The 25372-nt window shown below is 48.2% G+C and overlaps 1 protein-coding gene across 1 annotated transcript in view; it reads right to left on the bottom strand.

The window, feature by feature from the left end:
* Nucleotides 1-562: 562 nt before the first annotated feature.
* Nucleotides 563-25372, bottom strand: part of slco5a1 (solute carrier organic anion transporter family member 5A1) — a 41691-nt gene continuing 16881 nt past the window's right edge. Inside the window, exons 2-9 of the mRNA XM_029254560.1 lie at nucleotides 18409-18541; nucleotides 18021-18244; nucleotides 12292-12456; nucleotides 7810-8008; nucleotides 2576-2735; nucleotides 1936-2177; nucleotides 1775-1839; nucleotides 563-1055 (exon numbers count right to left, since the gene is read on the bottom strand). Of these exons, the coding sequence (XP_029110393.1) occupies nucleotides 610-1055; nucleotides 1775-1839; nucleotides 1936-2177; nucleotides 2576-2735; nucleotides 7810-8008; nucleotides 12292-12456; nucleotides 18021-18244; nucleotides 18409-18541 (1634 nt within the window). The 3' untranslated portion in view covers nucleotides 563-609. The remainder of the gene's footprint in view (nucleotides 1056-1774; nucleotides 1840-1935; nucleotides 2178-2575; nucleotides 2736-7809; nucleotides 8009-12291; nucleotides 12457-18020; nucleotides 18245-18408; nucleotides 18542-25372) is intronic.

The following is a 25372-nucleotide window of genomic DNA, read 5'->3' as shown; positions in this document are numbered from 1 at the left end:
GTACAGGTTTTCATTGTGCTTGCTAAGCAGCTTATTCCAGCCATCGGAACCTGTCATCTATGTCTGAGCAACACACACACACACACACACACACATACACATACACATATATATATATATATATATATATATATATGTATATATATAAATATATATAACATACACATATCTGTACATATATAAAATGTACATCTACACTGTATATAATACATATTTATATATGTGTGTGTGGCTGTGTGTATGTATGTATGTATACGGCAGGTACGTACAGGTACAAGTATATTTGCCTCACATAGCACCATGTTGGTTTGAAATACATTTTTCTATTATTTAAAATGTATTCTGAGCATCTGTACTTGCTTTCTGGATATGCGACTCGATGATATGCACGGAAAAGACGGCGACTAACCCGCGGAGGGTCGCGCGCTCCCCAGTTTTGACGCGAAACGAGGACAAAGTAAGGATCCCAAGTAGCACGTTTAGGGTGAGCCGTACGGCGGGGCGAGTGGGAGAGGAGGCGCCCGACGCACGATGGAGGGTACATCCGCGTGTCTGAGGGTCGGGGGGGGGGTGGACGCAGAGCGGGAAGGCACGTGACGGTTCGGGGCCTCAGATGCGGGCGGCGGCCTGCGGCGAGCACGCGGCCGGGCTTATTGCTTTGAGGGCGTTGCCGGGGCAGCTCTGGCTGCTGGGGCCCCGGTTGAGGGCGGGCAGAGCGGGTGGCTCGGCTCGGGGGTTGAAGGCCGGGCAGGAGCGAGTCCGGGCGTGGCTCTTCTGTCCGCCGGCGTGGCACACGAGCTCGCTGACTGTGCCCAGCGGGGCGGCGCGTTGCTGCCAGCGCTCCAGGCGGTCCTCCTTGCACTTAATCGAGTACCACGTGAGGAAGATGAAGATGAAGCCCACGAACTTGAGACTGGCAGCCAGGCCGAAGTAGACGAAGCGAAAGGAAGTGACGTCGTACTCCCAGCAGGAGCCGTGGACGCCGCAGTCCTGCTGCCACAGCATGCAGGTGGTGTCGATGACCGCGCCGAAGTAGATGGGCGTGGGAATGTAGGCTGCGAGGAGGAGGAGGAGGAGGAGGAGGAGCGGGCCAGGGTTCAGAGGTCATTCATTCATTCATTCAAAACAAATGTACTTTAAAACCACCTATACATTCTGGAATACAGTAAACCCTCTTTGTCCGGTTCTTTATGCAATGACTCACACGGTCACACGGGGTCTAAAGTTTAGGAGGGCATCGGAGGCGTCGCCATCGCCGACCACCATGAACACCGATAACGGCTCAGTTCCGCAGACGTGGCTGAACTGGAGACTTTGCGTTCGCTCGTATTTTGAGTCCTACTTCTGCAGTCGTGGCTACGGCGGCTCCTCTTGCACAACCCGCGTCGCTCGCGTTACTGAGGTTACTGACTATTACTAATGTACGTTACTACGGTGAGCAGCCAAACCCCACACAGCACAGGCACAGTACACGACAGAGCGTCCGATGGAGATGTTATCCAGCCTGGTCTCAGCAACCAGCGATGGACCGGTAGAGAGGATTTACCATACGCTCCTTTTTGATTTGTTCAGTAACCATTAAGAAGTCGTTTCCTATTTTTCGGCTCACCAGACTTGGAAATTCATTTACGATCTGATGCTTATTCTGAACAGCGACGCATTTCGACAAGTCCCACGTTCACGGCGCGAGGCCGCCGGAGATCAGTTCGCGGCACGAGCACTAGGTGGCCCCATTTCATTACAACCTACAGGGTACATAGTTTCTCCAACTTACCAAGAGTTCTGAGGAGAACAAACTGCATTCCGAGTGCAAAAGGCCGTTCCTGCTCCTCCACCGACCTGCGTGAGGCGATGAGCAGAGGGAGAGAGCCGGCTGTCATTTTGGTTCCGAATCCCTCCCGCGGTGCCCAGCTGACGTTCGACGGCGATTCTTACCTGAGGGTTACGATGATGGCGGAGGGCTGGGCGCAGGCCGTGATGAGCGTGACGATGAAAAGGAAGACGAGGAACGGGATGAGCGTGCTGCAGGTACGGTCGCACTTGCCCGACACGGCGTAGCCGTTTTCGTTCAAGTAGGTCTTGACGATGACCAGCTGGAGCTGGTTGCCCTGCCCCCCGGCGGGAGGGGTGATGACCTGCCGGCTCTGGACGCAGGCGCAGTCCGTGTAGTTGCGGATCTGGGGGGCGAACACGTGGAGGGGGTGCGGCGTGAGCTTTTTTTTTTTTTCCAAAGAACTCCATTTGCAGTCAACGACGGGCACTTAAAGCTGCCCCTACATCCTGTTAAGGGAGAATATGCAAACTCCACAGGGTCTGAGCCGGGTTTGAACACAGCAAGGCATTCAATCCATTTCTCTGACATTTTTACTCAAAGCAGTGTATAGTTCTACTCATTTATACAGTGGAATATTTTATAGATGTAATCCACGTGGCTCCCCTGCAGGACTAGAACCAGCAACCACCAGTTACAAGTACCTCTCAGTTAATGTGACGTTATTTATAGGAAGACGACACTTTTCAGCCTATAAAAGTTCTAAGGCGGTGTGTTGTACACCACAGAGGTGGGCACACTGACCCCTGCGCTGTCGTTGCCCACGCCGCTGCATCCCGCCAGGCAGGGGTTGAAGTACGTGATGCCGTCTGACCCGCAGACGGGGGCGTATTCGTGGATCCTGCACCCGCAGTTCACATTGCAGCCACCCGTTAGGTTCCTGTGGGTCATGGTGAGAGTTGGCCTGGCGGGGGACAAAAAGAAACAGTAGATAAATAAAGCGGTGCTCTCCGTGGGAACCAAAGTACATCCCAGCATGGGGCTTCTCTTGTATCGACAAGCAGTGAAATCCACCACCTCTCTTGTGTACTTTGGATCACAATGTGTTTCCTTTAAGCGAATGGGACCAAAAGCAGCGTTATAATACGATGTGTATAGAGGACACGCACTTTAAAGATTGGGTATTTCCGCCGATCCGAAGGCCCGCCGAAGAATGGCATGCTGGACCCGGATCACGCGACCGGATTTCTGCAAAACTTCTCAAACGCTGTTCATTTGTGAATCCTTTGGAATCACCTTGATTTCCACACGAATGGTTTCTAAAATATGATCTGGTCTTCCTGTAGGTCATAATGATAAATACACACTGTCTTATCTAAGAAATGCACACAACATTTTACACTGCCATATTGCTACTACCAAAACAATCAAGGTCATTGACAGAAAAACTATGTGAACCCTTATACTTAGTAACTGGTGGAACTTCCTATATTGGCGATAACTTCAACTAGATGTTTCTTGTGACTACTGATGAGACAGACCTGCACAGCATTTAAGAGGTCTTTTGGCCCATTCCTCTATATAAAACTATTTCACTTCATGAATATTTTTGGGATGTATTGTGAGAACAGTTTCTTCGGTCATGCCATGACATTTCAGTTATATTGAGGTCGAGACTCTGACTTGGTCATTCTGAAATATGAAATTTCTTCTGTTTGAGCCACTCCGGGGAGATTTTCTCTATTGTTTCAGATCAATGTTATGTTGAAAGACACAACTCCTTTTCAGTGTTAGATCACAGACCAACACCAATTGTGCTGTAGAAGTTCCTGTTACAGCTTGGAACAACACTGGCCCCTCATTGATTGTAAGTTTTCCAGGCCCTCAGACAGCAGAACAGCCCCGCAACATTACACTCCCTCCACCATGCTTTACAGTTGGAATGAGGGTTCGGTGTTAGTATGTAGAGTTTTGTTTTCTATAAGCATAAAGCTTTGTACAATATACCAAAAGGTTCAACTTTTGTCTCGTGTCCACACAACATTGTACCGTGGAACATTCAGGTGGTCTTTAACAAAACTGATACAGACAGCATTGTTTATGAGCTTCAAAAACTCTTCTTCTGAGGTCCACTGAATTCTCTTTTGAGGGGGCCATGCTGCATACCAATAGAATTAACCAGGACTGAGCCGTTTTTTGTATGTAGTAAGGCAGATCAAACTCACACCTGAACTGAGTAGAACACTGGACTCATTACTTTTTCAATTAATGTCCTTGACTCTTTAAACCATTTATTCGAATAAGATGCGGAACTATTAAATCTTGTTTGTGTTATTCATTAAAATTCCTAAACTTCTTCACAAACAATAATCGCAACATCACTTTCACACAGTTTCCTTCTCTGAAATCACACAAGAAAAACATTAAGACCACTGAGCTAGTGAGTCTTGGTGAACAACCATGACCATACATTTATTATTAGACCCAAGGAATCGTGTTATGTTTGTACACTAAGCTAGTTTACATTTATTTAGTTGATGTTTTTCTCCAGGGGGGTGCGGTGGCGCAGTGGGTTGGGCCACAGTCCTGCTGTCCGGTGGGTCTGGGGTTCGAGTCCCGCTTGGGGTACCTTGCGACGGACTAGCGTCCCGTCCTGGGTGTGTCCCCTCCCCCTCCGGCCTTACGCCCTGTGTTGCCGGGTAGGCTCCGGTTCCCCGTGACCCCGTACGGGACAAGCGGTTCTGAAAATGTGTGTGTGTGTGTGTTTTTCTCCAAAGCAACTGACAGCATTAAGCTACTTAACATTGAAATTAATTTTACTTCTAACAATTTGATTCATAATTTAGAAAATAATTATTAATTATATGCAACAGGGTAATTTTGACTGTCTCAATTAAGGATAAGTACCTTGATCAAGCATAGTTTAGCAGGATTCAAACCCATGATCTTCGGAATGCAAAGTGACAGCTCTAATCACTGCGCTACACAGTCAAGATGACTACAGATGTTTTCACATCTACCAAAAATAAGAGGAAAGTCCAAAGAAAAAAATAATGGTCTAAACAGAAATATCTCTATAAAGCTTCTACTCGAAAGGTCCGGGTTCAAATCCCACCATCGGCTGTAGTTTCCCTGAGTAAGGTACTGGCCTGACATTGCTCCAGTAAAAACTACTGTACAAATGGGTAAATCACTGTAAGTAGCTTAAAGTCGTTTCGGAAAAAAGCTTCAGATAAACGTATTAATTAAATTAACACATTGCGAACCCCTCCCCCGCCCCCAAGAAACGAACCCTCCGCTAGAGCGCACTACATACTCAGTCCACAAGGGGCTCTGGAAGTAAAGGATCCTATTTTCGAGCAGCAATACTCAGCCGCTGTAATCACACAAAGCACAAAGATATATGAATACTTAAACATTGTTCTCTCAAGTCTTCTGCCTGAACGTACTGCCTATTGCCACTCAATCCATTTACCTTTCGCGACAGACAACTAAAGGCCCCGCTAACCCGGAAATCCAAATTGCAACTTCTGACACCGTGTGCCGGAGCCTTAGCACGATGAGAACAGGCCACGAGCCTTCGGGATGATTATTTCAGAGCACTCACCTTTCATACAGCACGCCAGCTGAGCAAAGTAATAGAAATAATACTGAACTGTTGTGTTGGCGAGAGGGGGGCATGGTGGCACAGCGGGCTTGGCTGGGTTCTGCTCTCTGGTGGGTCTGGGGTTCGAGTCCCGCTTGGGGTGCCTTGCAACGGACTGGCGTCCCGTCCTGGGTGTGTCCCCTCCCCTTCACGCCTTACGCCCTATGTTCTGGGTTAGGCTCCGGCTCACCGTGACCCCGCTTGGGACAAGCGGTTTCAGACAGTGTATGTGTGTTGTGTTGGCTTATTAAAGCCTTCCCCGTCATTGCAGTACGTAATACCTTACTCAAAGAAGCTCGAAAACCTCGACACTGAGGAACGGTGTGGTTGCAAACCAAACCAAAACCTTAACCCAACTGGCTCGTCTGGGCTGCACTGAATCTCGCCATTTCTGTAATGACACAGGTTGTGCTCACTTTCACCCGCGTACTCTAATTTAAGAAGATGTTAAAGTGCTAAACAGCAATGGCAATTTCATGCACATTTAAACACATAATACAGAGCGAAACAAACATTTTGAATAATTAACGCAGGAAGCAGCAAAGCCTGTACTGTACAGTGAAGTAGACCGCCCTGGAAAGCTGTACTGTAGTAAAGCGTGGTGGGGACATGAGGGTGAACAGCTGACCGGCTGCGACGTGGCCCTCAAGTACGGCCATTTAGGACCTTTCCTACGCATCACGTTGTCAAAATGCTTCGATGCATCTGCATGTGTACAAACACCCCTCTGAAATAGTCTCCATGGCGACAGTGCTTTCTGTGCATATACACACGCATGTATGTTTGTATGAATACATATTGTCTACATGTATGTACGCATTCATGTATGTGTACATATGGTACGTATATGTAAGTGTGTATGGTGCTGCTTTGAAGTGTGTCGACCCTATAGGAGTGGTCATTTTTTCGCTAGAAAATATTAAACTTAGAAAATCGAAATAATAAATGTTAAAATAAACGTGTAAAATTAATAAATGGCTATGATTTACACATCTGATTCTACTTACCTACTTGATTTAGCCAGTGCCGTTTTTCTACTGCACACGTAAAGCCACATATTGTGCTGGTCATTGCACACCTATTATGGCACATGAGAAAGACCCGTTTCTCATTAAATAATGTTTTAGTGGTAAAAGCAAGGGACGCGAGGGCTCCGCATACTTTCGAGCAGCACGGTATGTGCACGGATGACTGTGGGGATGTGGCTGTGGCCTTAAGGGACTCTGCACATGGTGTCATGCGGGATGCCAGTTTCCTGCCCTCGGCCTCCATGCTCTCTAAACCAAAGCGATTAGATAATGACGCGAGCTCCAGACAGAGCGCCCGTTGTGGTCGCCTCCAGATGTCCATCACGTCCTCTTATGTCGAGCAGGAGCCCTGAACCAGTCCCAGTGAAGAGGAAAAAGGATCTTGTTATGTCTTGGCAGTGTTGTTTCTCTCGTGACAAGAGTGGGGGTGGGTCAAGGCTTTGCTCTGTCAGGGGTTGGTGCGGTCCTCATACGGTCGCTGTCTGTGGGGTAAAGGAGCTCTATGCTGCTTCGGATCCTCAGCTTACAAACACAAATGCCTGTAACTTGTTTTACATTTACTCATTTTGATGAAGCTTTTCATGAAAGTGACTTACGGTTATTCACCCATTTATACAGCTGGGTCATTTTTACCGGAGCAATTTAGAGTAAGCACCCTACTCAAGGGTACTACAGCAGCAGGGAGGATTTGAACCTGCAACCTTTGGGTACAAAGGCAGTAGCTCTGACCACTTTTTGAATTTGTGAATTGGAACTCACTCTTACCACTAAATGATAGTCATCGAATAAACAGACTTCCCTTGACTTATTCTAGAGTGTAGGTTCTGTAAAAACCTCACCATATAACGACAGTAAATAAAAATACTTTGTAAGAATTCAATGTTTATTAACTTTGAGCCACATTAAAATTAAAATCGATTAAAATGACTAAAAGCAAACGCCGCCTCCAAAAACTCCTATTCGGTGCTGACCGCGGACTGATTCGATCCATAAATGTGCGAATTCCTCATTCTGTCGCTGATCACCGAGTTTCGGGAACGGCACACGCAAGCTGCGAACGCTGCGAAAGTGAGCCGACTGAAAGCGCACCCGCAGCGCTGCTCTGCTCGGCAGTTCTCGACTTCCACCTCTCAGCACGGTGGGTGAACACAGATCGTGTTTGCTCCTCTACAGGCTGAAATTTTAGAGAACAGATAAGTGAAAAATTAGTAGAGTAAATAAATAAATAAATGGGGGGGGGGGGGGGGTGTCCAAGTAAATCCGCTGACTCGACAAAACTGGGTTTATCAGTTCCGACAGTCAGAGCACTGACCGAAGGAGCAGCCGCCAGCGGAAAGCCAGCCGGCAGAGGCGGCCGCTCTTACCCTGTGGTGTAGGGGATGTTGATGCCGCCCAGGTTGATGCTCTCGCAGCCCACGATGAAGAGAGTGGAGAAGCAGAGCAGCGAGACCCCGCTGCAGATCATGGCCAGCTTGGCTGACTCGCGGGCCCCCAGCTTCAGCTTCTTGATAATGTATCCGCCCAGCACGATGCCCACCCCTGCGCTGGGCACTATGATCACCCCTGCATGGATAGGGGAGGAGAGGATGAGGAGGAGCAATTACATCAGCTCAGCGGTGTCCGAACGCTGCGGAAAACATAAACTTTTCAACGGCAGCTGGGGAACTCTCAAGGAGAGCAACTCAAATCCCGATCGCTTAAATCCGCCAGTTTAAATTCTGCACGAGAAAATTATGATATGTCTATTATGAGTGTGATATGTGTTAATGGACTTAAATCTGTTGTTTAGACGTTTAGCTGCATAGTGTTTTCCTCAAGCAGCGTCCGTTTTCAACCTCTGACGAGCGAATCGTAATCCAAACCATTATTAAATGGACATTAGCAGACATTGACATTACATCGGTTGGTCCAGATCAAAAACTCATTATAGTCAAGGATGCGCTCAGAACATAGTATCGATATCATAAATTAATATATGAATTAAAGTGTCCCTAATTCTCACACACACTCACTGAAACCACCTGTCCTGAGCGGGGTCGCACAGGGTGTAAGGCGGGAGGGGGAGGGGACACACCCAGGATGGGACGCCAGTTTGTCACAAGGCACCCCAAGCGGGACTCGAACCCCAGACCAACCAGTGAGCAGGCGCAGGCCAAACCCGCTGCGGCACCGCGCCCCCTTGTGTCACTAATTATACCTATTTATTTGTACTTCTTCTGCCGTTTCCACTTCTGTGCTTTTTTATCAGTTACATATACTCCAACACATTATCCCTATCAATAACTGAACCATCTGTAGTACTATAGTATCTTCTTCAAACTGTCACTTTATACCAGCTCTGTTACAGTTGTTCTGTAATGCTGAGTGTGTCTGGATGAGCATCAGCATCAAATTCCTTGTATGTGTGCATGTATTCTTTGGCTTATAAAGTGTTATAAATTTAATTCAGAGTGACTTGCACAGATTACAGTTCTACACTGGACATAATTTCATGTTTGACATTTGAGCTGAGAGAAGAAAACAACATCACTGGCCCCTGCTTTGGACTTAAGCCCACACCCTTAATGGACGCACGTCCAGGTCCTTAGCTCCGATACTAAGCCGTTGGGGCCGGGGGGGGGTTGACGGGGGACGCATCAGGCTGTCACACGTGCCCGCCGCGAAGCTCCGCTAATTAACAGGATTTGAAAGTCAAAGCTGACTCCCGGCAGCACAGCATAAATCCACTGCCCGCACATGCAGGACAGGCAAGCACATGCCTCCACGAACCCCCCACCACCCCATCAACAAAGATAGCAAAACAACAACAACAACAACAACAACAACAACCCTGGAGGGGGCGGAGCCAGGGGAACAGGGAGCAGAGAGTGTCCCCTGCTGATTCCTGTCTAACCCCGGCAGCATCAGTAGCGTGTGAGCGACGCATGTCGTGCACACCTGGTCCGCCTAGAATTAAGAGCACGGAACATGTTTCTACACATACTGCATGCATGTGATTGCATGTAAAATTCTGCACCTATATTTATACCTCATGCATTCCAATATAAAGACACACAGACATGCAGAGAGACAACAAGCAAGGTCTCATTGCAGATCAAATCTAAACAATGGTTTTGCAAACTGGTGTATTTGTGTGCGAGTGTGTGTGTGTGTGTGTGTTTACAGTGTATAATACATGAAATCACGAGTGACCGATCTCTCCACATGACAGCATGCGATACGAACTGATGTCCCCAGCTACAGATCAGTGAGGAGGAGCGTCGCTCATGAGCCACGGATCCATTACGGCTCTGCCGTTTCCCCTCTGGCCATGGCTAAAAAGGAAACTGGGGAAGCACCAGCTCTACCTGAGCCTCTGCTCAAGACAGGTGGGGCCAGTGGCAGTAGCACGTGACCCCAAGGGCTGTATACGGGAAGTAACTGTACTGCCGTCACACCTTGTGGCCCAAAAGGATAGAAAGGCACGAGATGCAGCCAGCTCACGCCAGTACAGACATAATCCTGGACCTAATGGGGAAGCTGAGGTCCCTCAGTCAGGAGAAAGAGCTCTCGATCTCTCAGTGTCACGCCGACTGATGACGATCCCCCCGGCGCTTCATCCTCCTCGCTCTCCTGCCAACCCGACCCTTTCGTGAGGACAACTGGGAGTCACACAGACCTGACTGGGTTCCCAGACCACGCTGCCCCGATCCAGGACAATCGGATGTTACCTGGACTTACTGTCCAGCCATACAGGCCATGTGGGGCAGTCTGGAGGAAGGTGTCGTCTCTCTCTCTCTCTCTCTCACACACACACACACACACACACACACACACACACACACACACACACACACACACACACAAACGCTTTATGTTTGATCGTTTAAAAATTCCCAATTCTACCTGTGGACAGAGCAGGAGAATAAGATTAACAACCTTCCTCAAAGGCTCAGCAACAGGGCTCCTTCCTCAGACTTCAACCAGCAGCTTTCAGGTTACGAGTTCGTCTTTGCCTGTCGATTCCCGTCTTGCCTCCTGAACCCTGGTGCGGTGTAGTTTTACCGCCCTGACGGCGTCCGCGCGTGCTCGGCGGGCCTCGGAATTCCGCAGCGCCCCGGACAACGTGAAACGCGCTCGTTTCTACACGAAGGAATCTACATCTCTGCATCGCCTTCAAATGCGTGACGTGCCGAAAGAGAATAATGCTGGAAGGGATACCCCTGTACAGGTGATTAAACGAGGAATCGCAGCGTAGCCATAGTAACCACACTACTACGGTGAATTTCGTGCTGTTTCCTGGCAACAAACTCAAGTAGCACAGTAATTACCCGTGAAACCCTCTGTGCGATAGACGGTCGGTAATTCCCCAAAGACATCATTTTTACAGAGGTGGTGCTGCGAAACTACACATTCGCGCCGGAGGTTTAAGGACAATTAACTGTTTATGAAACCCCCATATGAGCTGATAAACAGTGAATAATATGCATTTAGTTTTACACTTTTTATACCATTATTCATCTATTCTTAACTATTATTTAGGGGCGGTGGGCTTAGCCGGGTCCTGCTCTCTGGTGGGTCTGGGGTTCGAGTGCTGCTTGGGATCCCTTGCGACAGGCTGGCATCCCGTCCTGGGTGTGTCCCCTCCCCCTCCGGCCTTACGCCCTGAGTTGCCGGGTTAGGCTCCGGTTCGCCGCGACCCCACTCGGGACAAGCGGTTTCAGACTGCGTGCGTGAGAGGTGGGGCAGTGGTTAGAGCTGCCACCTTCGGACTTTGAAGGACATACTGCAGTACCCTTGATCAAGGTACTTACTCTGGATCGATACGGTAAAATTTATCCAGCATCATAAATAGGTAAATAATTATAAAAAGCTTGAGCTATTAATAAACATATGTAAGTATATTGGAGGTGTGGGGGCGCCACGGGTTTGGCCTGCGCCAGCTGTCTGCTAGATCTGGGGTTGAAGTCCTGCTTGCGGTGCCTTGTGATGGACTGGTGTCCCGTCCTGGGTGTCCCCTCCCCCTCCAGCCTTTCAGTCAGAGTGTGTGTGTGTGTGTGTGTGTGTGTGTGTGTGTGTAAGTATATCTGATGCCATCCTCTGAGACAACTTAGAGTGAACTTTGCACACCAGCCTGCTTACAGTGATTTACCCATTTAAACAGCTGGGTCATTTTACCGCATCAATTCAGACTAAGTTCTTTGCTCCAAAGGTTCTACATTAGAAATTGGAACCCGGGTCCTTTGCATAAAAGCTGATAGCCGCAATCAATCTTTGCCACCTACGGCCATTTCTAATGAAATAAATGAACGTGAACGCGTTTTTTGCGGAAGGTCTGATGAATTTTTCCATTGAACCTCAGTAACGTCACCATGCGCAAACCGCCCAGTCCGGCAGTGAACCGCTGGACCGGGGGAGCTGCGCCGCGCGATCCAGCACATGTCTGGGGCAGGTTGCCCACCACCGCTCCCCCCCTGCTGCGGACGAGTCTGTCCGCCTGAACCCCGTCCAAAACCGGCCTCAAACCGCTCTGGTGTCGGCTTGGCCGCGGTTCCGGGTCCGCCGTTCTCACAGACCAATTTAACCACGAAGTCGGCCATTTACACTGGTTTACTCCTGCGAGATGTTTCACCGAGGTACTTCTTCCCATGACACCGCCACCATCCCGCTACAGAGGATTCCCTCACCACGAGCAACGCTGCAGTGCGAAGCAGTTATACCATCGGGTCTCAAAATGCGTGTGTCTGCGTGTGTGAAATGCGTGTCGTTGCGGTGCGTTTCAGCTCAGCGTGGGAATATAAATTCTAATGCGAGTGTGAGAATATTCCGCAAGCGTGCGTGTCCGCGTGTGCGCGCCAATCCCTTACCGGTGTAGATGCTGGCGTTGGATGCCGGGATGCCGAACTGGGACTCGATGAACTTGGGGATGAAGGTGATGAAGGCGGTGACGATGGCGCTCTCGGCCGTGTAGGAGAGGCTCACGAACAGGAACGTCACGTTGCTCAGGATCCTGACGGCAGCCTTCGGGAGGTCTGCAGGCACACGGAAGGGAGGGGGGTGAGAGGGGGGCTGCAGACCACCGCCTGTACTGTGTCAAAGTCACAAGGGCGTACACGTCTCCTCCGGCCCGCTGGCCCGCTCACGCGCCATCGCTAGCTGCATACGGAACTAGTGAGGAGAAGCTTCTTCAGACATGTATTCCCTCTATTCCTGGGCAGTTGTCCAGCCCCATCTCCAAACACGAGATCTAGGGCGGCATGGTGGCACAAGGAGTAGCGCTGCCGTCTCACAGCACCCGGGAGGTGCGACAGGACGTGAGTTCGATCGCTGCTCAGCGTGTGTGGAGTTTGCATGTTCACCCTGTGTCTGTGGGGGTTTCTTCTGGGTGCTCTGGTTTCCTCCCACATTCCAAAGACATGCTGTTCGGGTTCACCTACAGTGTGTGAGTGACAGAGAGAGTGTGTTCCACTGATGTATGGATGAGTGACCCAGTGTAAGTAGTGTATCTAGCAGTATAAGTCTTCGGGTGCTCTGGTTTCCTCCCACAGTCCAACGACATGCTGTTCAGGTTCCCCCATAGTGTGTGAGTGACAGAAAGAGTGTGTTCCACTGATGGATGGATGAGTGACCCATTCTAAGTAGTGTATCTAGCAGTGTAAGTCACCGCGGTGAATAAGGTGTGTGGGCTGATAACACTACAGAGTTCATTGGAAGTCATTTTTGAGAAAAGCGTCTGCTAAATAAATGTAAATGTAATTGTTTACAAGCACAGAATGTCTTTTTAAGGTGCATTAGGATGCAGGGTTGTAGCACGTACAGTTCGTAGGTGCGCTTAAGACATGTGTCCTCTAGAGCGGACAGAAACGATTGACCGAGTCCAAGGAAGTTTTCACTCGTTTTGTAGCTCTAAACCAGGACCCGAAGTGCTCTGTCTGAATTGTCACACTACAGGCAAACCAATTATCAGCTTAAGTGTTCATTTATTGATCGATTACTTTATTGAGGACTGTCCCCTCCCAGGAAATGGGATGTCGATCATGGATGCGAAGCGCACAACCTAATGCTGGTCCAAAATACTGCAGACACTGCAGTCTAAGAATAGTGAGAGTATGTGTATGTGACAGAGAGAGAGAGAGAGAGAGAGAGAGAGAGAGAGAGAGAGAGAGAGAGAGAGAGAGAGAGAGAGAGAGAGAGAGAGAGAGAGAGAGAGAGGCCTGCAAAGGGCAAATGTAATGAGCTCAGGTCAAATCTCATTTCAAGAGAATCCTTTGTTTTACTCTTGTGTCCCTTTCCGGGAATCTAATAAATGGCTGCTTTTCACTGCAGCCAATAAATGCGATGGCTTAATACCTCTAATAAAGTGGTTCCTCAAAAGAGCATCGCTGTACAGCATTGCTCAGGCCAATAATAACTTCTTCCTAACATTTTGCTGCTATTATATAAATTCCGAAAGTGTTTTCATAACAATACATCTTACAGCATAAAGCAGCTTAATCTAAAAGCAAAGCTGTATGTCATCTTTCACCGCCGCTCTATAATAGAAAAATGTTCTTTGACTGGCAATCAAGTCAGTTCCTTTTCTGTGAATAGTGTATAATGATACGAAATAACATGTTCTACTACTCACATCAGCAGAGCAGCAGGTGGCGCAGCGGTTAGAGCTGTCACCTTGCATTTAAAGGCCCCAGGTTTTAGTCGTCGCTCCTGCTGTAGTACTCGTGATAGATATGGTGAAAAATACATACACACATCACACATACACGCACATCATCTGAAACCGCTTGTCCCATACGGGGTCGCGGGGAGCCGGAGCCTAACCCAGCAGCACAGGGCGGAAGGTTGGAGGGGGAGGGGACACACCCAGGACGGGATGCCAGTCCATCACAAGGCCCCCTAAGCAGGACTCGAACCCCAAACCCATCGGAGAGCAGGACCCGGTCCAACCCACCGCGCCACTGCGCCCCCCCACGGTGAAAAATAGCCAGCTGTATATACAGGCAAATCGCCGTAAGTCTCCGAGTGCACGAGCCTTTGGAGAAAGGCATCAGCAAAATAAATACACACCGAGAAATCATTTAGATTACGTTATAAAAGCAGTCCCGTTCCCATTTCGGTGAAAAAATCTGATCTGCAAGCAGAAACGTCTGAAGCCATGGCAGATCCCTCAGCTGGGCAGTCAGGGACAAATTAAACATTTTCCCAACATGTTCAAGTACCAGACCTAAGCAATGCGCAGCTCCAGTACTGAGGTGCGAGAGCAGGTATTTATTACAACAGAGGAACCCCGTCCCTGAATTACACCTATTATTCAACGTGACAAAGTGCTAGGGGTGCATTTCACCCAGGCCCCACCCAACAGGACACAAACTAATTCAGGTCACATCGTTTTTTAGCTCAAGAGTGCCCCACCTGAGATTCAAACCAATAACCTTCTGGTGACAAGCGGAGAATTAATGGCCGACGGTCACTGTGTTTTATTTCCCAAGGGAGCGATTTAAGCTCCCTGATGCAGCCAAGGAGAACTGTTCACTCAGGTATCTTACCACACGCTCCCATCACACCTTGGATGTGCTACGTTCACATGCAAACGCAGTCACGTTCATCGCTCCAGCAAGTTTCTCAAGGGACGTCCTAACTCGCATGATGTGACGCGCAAAAGGGAAACTTGAGTTCACTCATAAAAACTCATCAACAGGGACCTCTCTTACTCTACCGCTGATCCAAGAGTCCCCTCGCTCTGAGCACAAGTAGGACACCTGAACTAGGGGGTCTAGTCAACCTTTGGACAAGTAAGCAAGGTGAGTGAGGGACACTGATTCCCCCTAAATCTTCTGACGCCTCCTTAAAAGTAACAAGTGATATTAAATTAGGGAAACCTGACTAAGGACACATTTGTTAAAAGTAATATAGCGGTTAGAGTCATGAAATGGAAGGACCTGAGTTCCGATCCCACTCCTACTGCAGCACCCTTGAGCAAGGCACTTACCTTGAAATGATACCGTAAGAACACCGTTGTATAAATGGGAAAATCATTGTACAGTTCAGTAACATTTCAAGTCACCTTGTTGTCAGATGATAATAATAATAATAATGTGCTTGTGTGACACATGATTATTCCTTACCACTCATAGAACTCTTTGTTAATCTGTTTATCATCAGTTGTTCCTGCTGACAGGAGACCGCTGCGGTTTCGTGCGACAAAGTCCGCAAGTTCCGTTTTCGCGGTGTGACATCATGCCCTCCTAATCCTGGGTAATCAGACTTTAATTTCCTCCTGAACCGGCAACCCGTGCAGCTGCAGGGCCTGGGCTGCAAGGCGCGAGAAGCTTCCTCAGTTCCGAGACAAAAGAACGGGATTGGCGGACCACTTCGGACCCTAATTAGGTGGGCTGGGATCTGATTAGGACAAAGAGCAGCAAACAGTGCAGCTCTGTGCTGTACTGTAACCTAACGGTGTGTCACAGGGTCTGGGTACCAACTCCTCGCTGCATGGATAACAGCGTTGAGTAAGGGGGACGCCTGTTGATGTCATGGATGTGGAAGAATAATAAGATCATGATTATACCATTGCTGGAAAAGGTTTAGTTTGGGCAAGATTTCTTTAACATTATTATTATTATTATTATAATTATTATTATTAACAACCACTATTTATCTGTTGCCTCTGTCCAAGGTGACTTACAATGTTAGGTTTGTCCATTGGACTACTTAGAACTGGGTACCCATTCACACAGCGTGGTAGTTTTTGCTGTATCAGTTCAGGGTAAGTACCTTGTTCAAGGGTACTGCAGCAGGTGTGGGGATTCGAACCCAGGTTCTGCGACTGGAAGGTGATGGCGCTGATTGGGATGCTCCAAGCCGCTCCGTGTATGTCCATTATGTGGTCCCATCAAGTCAATTCTGCTTGTGCGTGTTATGCAAGCCACGCACGCGCACGCACACACACACAGCACTGTAATGTCCTTTCATTCCTGTGTGAAATATTCAGGGTGCCCTAAGGTGAGTCTCTTCTTAATCTGCTGTTCTTTCTTATAATTCCATAATGGACAGCTATTGTAATGCTCTTTAATTAACGGGGCACATATTTCTATGCGCTATTCTAATAGCTGAGGTTTTAATTTTGCATTTCACATCTGGGTATAGAGAGCTATATTTTAATCATACGACTGAAAAATCTATTTAAATAAATTTGTAGCTACTATTAATAAAACATGGTGCCGTTCACAGCGTACCCTACATTACACCCTGTTTTTCTGGGATTGGCTCTGGACCACAGTGGTGTACGGGTTATATCTGCTGCCTTGCGATCACAGGAGCCAGGCTGGAATCCCAGAACCTGCTACAATACCGCTGATCAAGATACTTACCCCGAATCGATAGAGTAAAATTACCGAACTGGGGAAGTCATCAGCTAAATGAATAAACAACAATAAACAAGCAGTTACTAATAACAGAAGGAGGGAAGCAGTTGCTGATGACAGATGTATGGAATAAATAAGCCACTCAAGTAATATGTGGTGAAACTGCAAGCATTGGGTACGTTTTACTGCATCAGCAGATCATCTGGGATTTGAAGCCGCAAACTGCCGACCATTAAATCCAGTTCATTAACCAGAACACCACCCACTGCCCTGCTGATGACTGCAGAACAGAGTCGCTCTCATCTCGTGCTGTCGGGATGGTGTCCACTGCAGGGCTGTAGTCTGGGGCCACCTTCAATGCAGAACACACACACACACACACACACACACACACACACACACACACACACACACACACAAAGCCCTCCCTAACACACAGGTGAAAAGAACTGTCCCGGATCTCCCCATCGTCACGGCTACGCTTCGTTTGGGTCGACAGTTGATTGACCAGCGGCGCGTTCATGGGTTTACGTTCTTCCCCAGATTCTTTTCCCACGGATTCCTTAATTTACCTAATATAAATTGCTATTCCGGTACTTTGGCCGCCAGGTGTTAGAAAACACAGGCGCGCGCAAACTCGGACACACACCAGTGCGCATGGCGAAGGTCAGAGGAGCTCGAGTGCAGACGCCGATCTGCTGCCTCACCTCACCATCAAGGGGGCAATATGAGCGCATCGGATTTACTGCCTGTACGTGATCGGTGTTCAAAAAGTCTGTCCATTTCTTGTGGGACGGTTCACTCAAGAGAATGGAGCAAATGACCACTAATACGTACAGTCTAAGGATCAATACGCTGGATGTCCCTGATGATTTCAGTTCACTCTATTGGGTAAAATGGATCACTGGGCATGTGCTCCAAATAAGCCATTATTTATTTTAAAGTTAATTTGTTTTGATGTTGACAATGCTTTTTCTGGACTCAGCATGTCTCCATGTGCAAGTGCCTCTGCTCCCCAGGGTCACCCTCCCCTTCCCGCTGGCTCAAGTTCAAGCCCATGAGCCAGGGCTGTGAACACTGGTCCATCAAGGGCAGAAGGCTCTGCTGGTTTCTTTATGAAATCATCATCTAGCCTGGAACTAATCTCCAGATGTCACCCATGATGGACCAGGCTTCCGTGTCCTTTTCGCAGTAGGATGGCAGAAGTGGGCTGCAGACTGTGGGAAACAGGGTACCTTTGATGTCCTTCCCGAAGCCCATGGAGGAAGTGACCGTCTGGTCCTTGCTGCCAGACTTCTCCTTCATGAGGTCGTCGTCACTGGAGACGTCGTCAGAGCTCATCTTTTTCTTCTTCTTCTTCTTCTTCCTCTTGTGTCGAGGAGGGAGCTTCTTGGGGAAGGTGAACATGGGGAAGATGACCAGGAGCATGGCAATGGCGCACAGCAGGAAGCCGCTCCACCTGCAGAGAGCAGGATCCAGCATCAGCTACCCATTTCCTGTGCCCCGTCTTCCCGATCTACACCCGAGCGCCAAGGGACCTCACGCGCAACACACACCTTGTAAATAAACTGCTGTGAAGACATTTCTAGAAATTTTCCATCCGTAAAGAGAAGTACGTCTTACCAGTTGCCGACGAAACGAGGATCGCTCTGGTCGATGCTGACGATGGTCTTTGGATCGACGTAGAACCCGATCAGAACGCCGCCCAGCAGGTACCCAGCAGCAGGACCCAGAGCCCCCATCACATACATGATTGCTGGAAAAGACAGAACCAACCAATAAGGACCAGCCATTTCTGCCTTGGACACGCCCCCTCCCCACAGCGAACCAATCACTTCATGCTCTTCAGACCTTTTACTGTGAGCACCATACAATAAAAGTTACTGTGTTTAATATGGTTGAGGAACAGGTAGATCTGAGAAAAGGAGTAAACTCAAAATCACTCTAACTACTACTTTGGTCACAGTCAATAAAAGCTTAATAACGCCGATGTTCCATGGTTAATTTATGGGTGAAGCTCTGTAAAAATCTTACATATGACTATAATGAATATAGTCTGTTGTATGTAAAAGTTTTTTTGTTAAACGTTTTAACTTCAAACCTACATAAAGAGTACTTAAAGGCTTTTTTAAAAAAAAAAATTGGTAGGAGGTTATCAGGATTCATATATCCTGCGTTTTATGCACCTGCTCGAGCGGTGAACATCGGCGCATAAAGTGGAAAGTTACAAACCAGGTTTACTTAAGAATCACGTGTCTGCAACTATGTCTCTTTCTCTTAACGTAATACACAAATTGTTTTTTCTCCGAGATGTACGTCGCTTTGGAGAAAAGCGTCTGCTAAATGAAAAAACGTAAAGAAAATGTAAAAACGAGAAATTTTCTTCGCAAACTTTGATAAACTTTGTGGAAGAGAGCTGAATTACGGCAGTCCGGCACGCTTCTTCCGTCCCAGTCGTTTTACTGCTACCTGCTGGGTGGGAGCGCGAAAACAGGTGGCGTTTCCTCCTCAACAGAAATTTCTGAAAACAGACTAGTGACGAATACGTAATTGGGGGGGGGGGGGGGACTCTAAAATGTCTGCGTGTTCAAAAATTTACATCTCGACCGCTCGTAACACGAGGAGCTAGGGAGCAGAGCTCCCGGTCAAGTTGTAACACAGCAGATCTTGCACTTAAATTAGACACAGATGACAGTGGCTGAAAGGCCATCTGTTAAAACGCATCTCTATCAAAGCTCTTTCCTCAAGCCAGAGCATCTAATGAAGTGAGGCTCAACGGCGTGACAAAGGAAGCGGCGCCCGCGGGCTCCTCCGCCCCTCGCCACCATCTGCCGGGGCCTCCGCTCGGGATGAACTCCGGGCGTCCGAATGCGGCCCCGTAATCCCCCCTCGCAGAGGACTGAGCCCTAAGCGGCAGGTGCAGGAGGATGAGCCTCTCCTTGCCCTCGAACCGTGGAGAAACGCAAAAAAAAAAAAAAAAAAAAAAAACTCAGTCCTCCTTGCCAGTTACGCAACGCGTGATCCCTCAGGACATGGCAGATTTTTCTTCTTTTTTCTCTTTAATCTGCCACTTTTACCGCACACGCCACAGAACTACGGAAACACACGGAACGAGAGCAGCCTTCCATTCGTGTACGAACAATGCCCCTCAGGAGCATGTCCCCCCCCTCCCCGCTTTCGCTTCGCGGCGCCTCCGTTTCGCTGATCGGACCTCCACGTTTACGGTTCAGCGACGCTCGCTGACGGCGCTCCTCATGAGACGGGAGCGACCGCATCACGAGCGGCGTCCCTACACACACACAGCTGGCGAGGGCCTGGCGACGGAAGGAGGAAGGAAGAGGGGGAGCGAAACATGGAACGCGGAGTGGCGGGATGCATCTCCGCGGCAACGCCACCCTTGCGCGAGACGCGCTCTTTTCACGCGAGCGGTAACGTGGCTGAACGCTGATGCGGCACGCAACGCCAGATGTTCCTCTCTGAGGAGGGATCCCCGGTGGCCTGCGAAGCGCTTCGTCGGAGCAGGCGCTCGAGCCCCGTCTAAGTTCCCCGTTTGTAGTCCCCGGTGGAGAAAGGCTGTGCGCCGCATCGCCGCACACGCATCGACATCTGCTTTAAACGCCTACAACTCTTAGAGCTCGCTGCCGTCGGGAGGTGAGGGTAAAGGGTGCCGTCCCGCTCCGGCCGGATCTCTGCATTTGGGTCCTCCGGTGACCCAACGTGCGCTGCGGGGGACGAGTCCTTGACGGACAAGGACAAGTGAGGAGTTAGCAAGGGACCCATGAACAGCTCCAAGAGGAGTCGTTAAATTTGACGATCGATGCACGATTTCACCCGACGACGTCCTTGAAATTCCACACGTGGCTCCATATTCCGTACAAATGGTGCGGTTAAGGGAGTCTGCCGGTAAAGCTCAAAAGCATCAACGCGTGATTTTACATTTATTCATTCAGCAGAGACACACACACACTTTCTGAACCGCTTGTCCCATCTGGGGTCGCGGGGAACCGGAGCCTAACCCGGCAACACAGGGCGTAATGCTGGAGGGGGAGGGGACACACCCAGGACGGGACGCCAGGCCGTCGCAAGGCACCCCAAGCGGGATTCGAACCCCAAACCCACTAGAGAGCAGGACCCGGTCCAACCCGCTGCGTCCCCTCCATTCAGCAGACACTTTCCTCCAAAACGAATTGCAGTGCAAACTCTGCAATGTTTCACTGACACCTTTTCACCCAAGGTGATACACAATCCTGCATACACTACAGTCAAATCCCTCACACGCTAAGGCCAACTGGTATCGTAGCAATTAGAGCCGCTGCCTTTGAACCCAAAGGTTGTAGGTTCAATTCCCACCTCCGGCTGTACTACCTTTAAGCAAGGTACTTACCCCAAATTGCTCCAGTGAAATTATCCAGCTATATAAATGAGTAAATAATTCTCAGTTGCTTTGGAGAAAAGTGTCAGCTAAATAAAGAGATACAAAATGTCTTTTGTATCTTATTAATGATGTAAATGCCTTAACCTGCCTGAATCTGTAAACTGTCTTATCATCCAAAAAGAAAACTTAGAAAACATCGAATTGTGTGACTTTCTGAAATGCAGCTGCCGACAAGCAAACGGGAGATATCTGTGACCTGCCCTGACAGCAAGCGCCTTGGTTCATTTTCACCGCATATCGAGCCGTTGCTATGGTACAAGCGCCGTCCTTTGTACGGGCCTGGAGACGGGCAGCGTGCAGTGGAATGGGCGTGAGGGTCCTCGTGAAACAGCTGCCCGCTCAGCTCTCGCCCTAAACCCGACCCCCCACGAACACACATCTTTAACCAGAAAATAAACGCTGTCAGGTGAACCTGAATGAACAAATATTTTCTTTCGGGGGGGCGGTCCATTTTTAACCCTTCTGCCATCATCCTTCCTGCTCTTAAACACACCCGTGCTTTTAAATAGACTGATACGCAATAAATGTAACTGCCACCTTGCACTCAAATGGACCCGGGTTTGAATCCCAGCGCCTACTCTAACAGCCTTGATCAAGGTATTTACCCTGAATTGCTCCGGTAAAAATTACCGAGTTGTACAAATGGCTAAATAAATGTAAGTGGTGCAACATACAAACCTAACTGTACAGGCTGCCTTGGAAAAAGCCAACTTAATTAATGGAAATGTGAACATAACCAGATGGTAGTTCCAAAAAAAAAAACTTTCACAAGCACAGAAGACAAGGTCTATTACTAGCATAATTTATTTTGCAAACATTTTCAGGCGTGGGCTGAGTCCCGGCCAGGGTGTTCCCTGATAACCCTAGCACCTTGTGTTTCCGGGATGGGCTCTGGACCACCGTGAACCAGCACTGTGGTTATTTCTAGCGATTAGTAAACTTGAACACTTTCAGCTCTGACTCATCTTTCAGATCGCACTGCGGGTGAAGATGTACCCATGCCATGACCCTTCCCCCTCCCAGATGTGCCCTTGAGTTAGAGCGTCTGCTGCTTTGCTGTGGATATCAGTGAAATGTCTTATTTAAGGTCATTTTTGAAAATTCTGGTCTCCAAACAGTGTTCAGTGAGGTGAAGCGATTCATGAAAGAAGGTGCGAAGGTAAAGGTGTTCACGATACAACGTCTGCATGGTGAAGGACAGTGGTGGTCCTAGCAGGGAGGTCGTAGTGCTTACACAACACTCCCCATCACCCTGCCCACATTATTCACATGACATCACTGATCATGTCCCCTGGAGACCAGCGGCTGTCAAACAGCCATGAAGAATGTATAATAGTGCTGGGGGAGGGGTGTCTTTTTGCTGCCCATTCTGTTCCAACACAAAAACCGAATGGTGTTCCTGTGCTCACCATAGGAAGCTATGAACACAACGGAACAGCGCAGACACATGCATCACCCCTGGCAGGGACGCTACCCTATAGCTGTAGCGAAAATGCAGCCTTGTTTCTGCCGCTTTCACGCCGAATTAGGCAGATTATATCAGTCGAGGGAACAGACACCGGACATTTCCTGAACCGCAGTGATCCAGAGGCCACTAATAAAATCATCATCCTTCATTTCCCAAAAATCTTCTGCGCTTTTCATCTTCATACTCTGCTTTCGTAGCCCAGATTTATCTGAACGTGGCTGGAAATTAAACCGCAGATCCCCTCCCCGTTTAAGAATATACGGTGAGGGGAAAAAGCATTTGCCCCCTTTCAAATTTCCTTGATATTGCAGCTTATTGACATTAAATTTGAGCAGATCTCTTTGTCAGATGAAGTAGTATACAAAAGGAGCCTGAGAGAGAAAAGTGACACAAGTATTGTTTTCAAGTAATTTCCTTGGCGTGGCAGACAATAAAACGCACCATCGTTGGTGTGAAAAACTCTACGTCTTCACCATCAATAACCGGCTGCACCACCTCCAGCTGCAATGACTGCAGCAAGATGATTTCTGTCATTGTTCACCAGGGTCTCACTTTGCTGTGGAGGAATTTCTGCCTACGTGCCCGTGCCGAGCTGCTTTAGCTGACCCGCAAAAAAGGACAGGGACCAGGCAGAAGAAGAGGGGTGTCCAAACACGGGAAGAGGTGGCTCCACCGCCCCGCATTCCTCCTATACCGCTGGCGCTGGCGGGTGAGTACAAGGACACAGGGCAGAACAGTGACGTCAGGGGCTGATTTATGAGGCACGGGGTGAGGCAGGTGGCGCTTGATTCATCAGCGACTCCTCCACCCCCTTGTGGGGTGCTCCGAGGACGTCCTTTCCAAGCTGTAGGGGTATTAGCGCTGATCAGCGCAATGCTGATGAACACAACCAGTCACCAGTGACTGGCAAAATGACTCAAAGGCAAACACGAAGGTCCGTAAGATCCTCCACCCGGAGCACGCTGGTACCGGAGAAGCCAAATCAATGAGGACGAACACAAACTGGTTCACAGGTGTGTGTTTAACGAACCCGGCTTAGGACGGACACCATGGTTGGTCCAATCCTGGAAGTGGAAACAGAACCGTCCCCTGGGTATCCTGGCCAAACAAGTGCATGAATGCAGAAAAAAAGGTACTAAAGAACGAAAAAAGCAATATAGTTTTTTGTTTTTTTTTTTTTTATATTTCTAGCAGCATCACTGGCCAGCCAGCTACAAATATGCTATTAATATATGTTAAATTGCACACGGCACCACTGTGTTCATGGGATCGCCTGCAAAAGGTAAAGAACAACAGTTATAAAGTAATTTGTGATAGAAGAAAAAAAAAAAAAAAAAAGACAGAAAATCAATGCAAACAAAAATATGGCTTGACAAAGACCAGAGACATAAAAAGGGAGAGGCAGGGAGCCATGCATTAAGCCTTAATTTGCCCCCCCGTTGTATGCGTAAAACTCCACTGAGTAATACTGTTTTCCTCAATAACCGTTATAGACCTTGCTGGAGTGTACCTATGTTTCTTACATAATCATCATTATTCCTGTGATATTATTATTTACTTTTGACTTATATAATGATTATGATGCATACAGAAAAGCGTAAATAACATAATCAAAGTATCACTGCTGAATATTCAAATTAGCATTAAACTGGACCACATTTCCACAACTTCCAGCAAACCTAAAGATATATTTTACACAAAGTGAGAATCATAGTACAGATTTCTTTATGCCAGGGAGATATGAAATGCCCGACTGCCAGGAGACAGGTGGTGCCCTACTGATATGCTTCACTCCATCAGTCAAAATCAAGGCTGTCTGAAAAGCACACACTGGGTCTTTGGTGACTACAATGAGGATGGAAAACCTTATCTATTTCAATATATTCCACGCTTTTTTTTTTTTTTTTTTAAGAAATAAAATTGTTCGCTTTAATACTGCAGTAGCTGTTTTGTCATCCTTCTTTAACAACCTCCAGTAGAAACGCCTGTTCACTTCCATCCCATGGCCAGTCCTGTCTCGCCATACCATCGCAGGGAAGTTACCACATTGCCTTACGCCCTGAGGAAACTTACAGTATCCAACGAGACGATGAACCTGAGCTGTTTCCACAGAGACCCAGTCGCCAACTTCATGTAACGGAAAACTGGAGCCAAAAATATAAAATGCACACAAAATATGTGCTGTGGCCTGTACTATACTGGAAGTATTACATTTACATGCATGCATTTGGCAGATGTCTCTCTCCAAAGCAACATACAGCTCAGAGCAAAGAAAAGTTCATTTCACACGAGACACACATCACTAGTGAAGCACAGCTTATTTGTCTGACACTATTATTGTTATAGCACGCATATTCCTTTAAATACCTGTAGAAGTGGCATACAAAGAGGAAAACACAGACAAAAAGTATCAGCAAGAGAGGGACTAACTTACAAAGGTTTCAGAAGCTCAGGAGATAAACGGGTCCAAAAAAGATCAGTTTTCACACCCTTATTGAATATTGGAAAGGACTCAGCAGCTCTGAGGGACACAGGGTGCTCATTACACGGCACTGAGGTCAACATTGAGAACTGACGGGATTTTGATTTTCGGCCCCTTGTCAATGAGAGCACCAAGCGGCCTAGAGGTGGACCATGACATTGTTGCTGGAGTCTGGAGGTGGTGGATCAGGATCCGTACGTAT

Source organism: Scleropages formosus, chromosome 9 (genome assembly GCF_900964775.1).
Source record: "Scleropages formosus chromosome 9, fSclFor1.1, whole genome shotgun sequence".
Taxonomy (NCBI): Eukaryota; Metazoa; Chordata; class Actinopteri; order Osteoglossiformes; family Osteoglossidae; genus Scleropages; species Scleropages formosus.
This window is presented reverse-complemented; position numbering and strand designations above follow the sequence as displayed.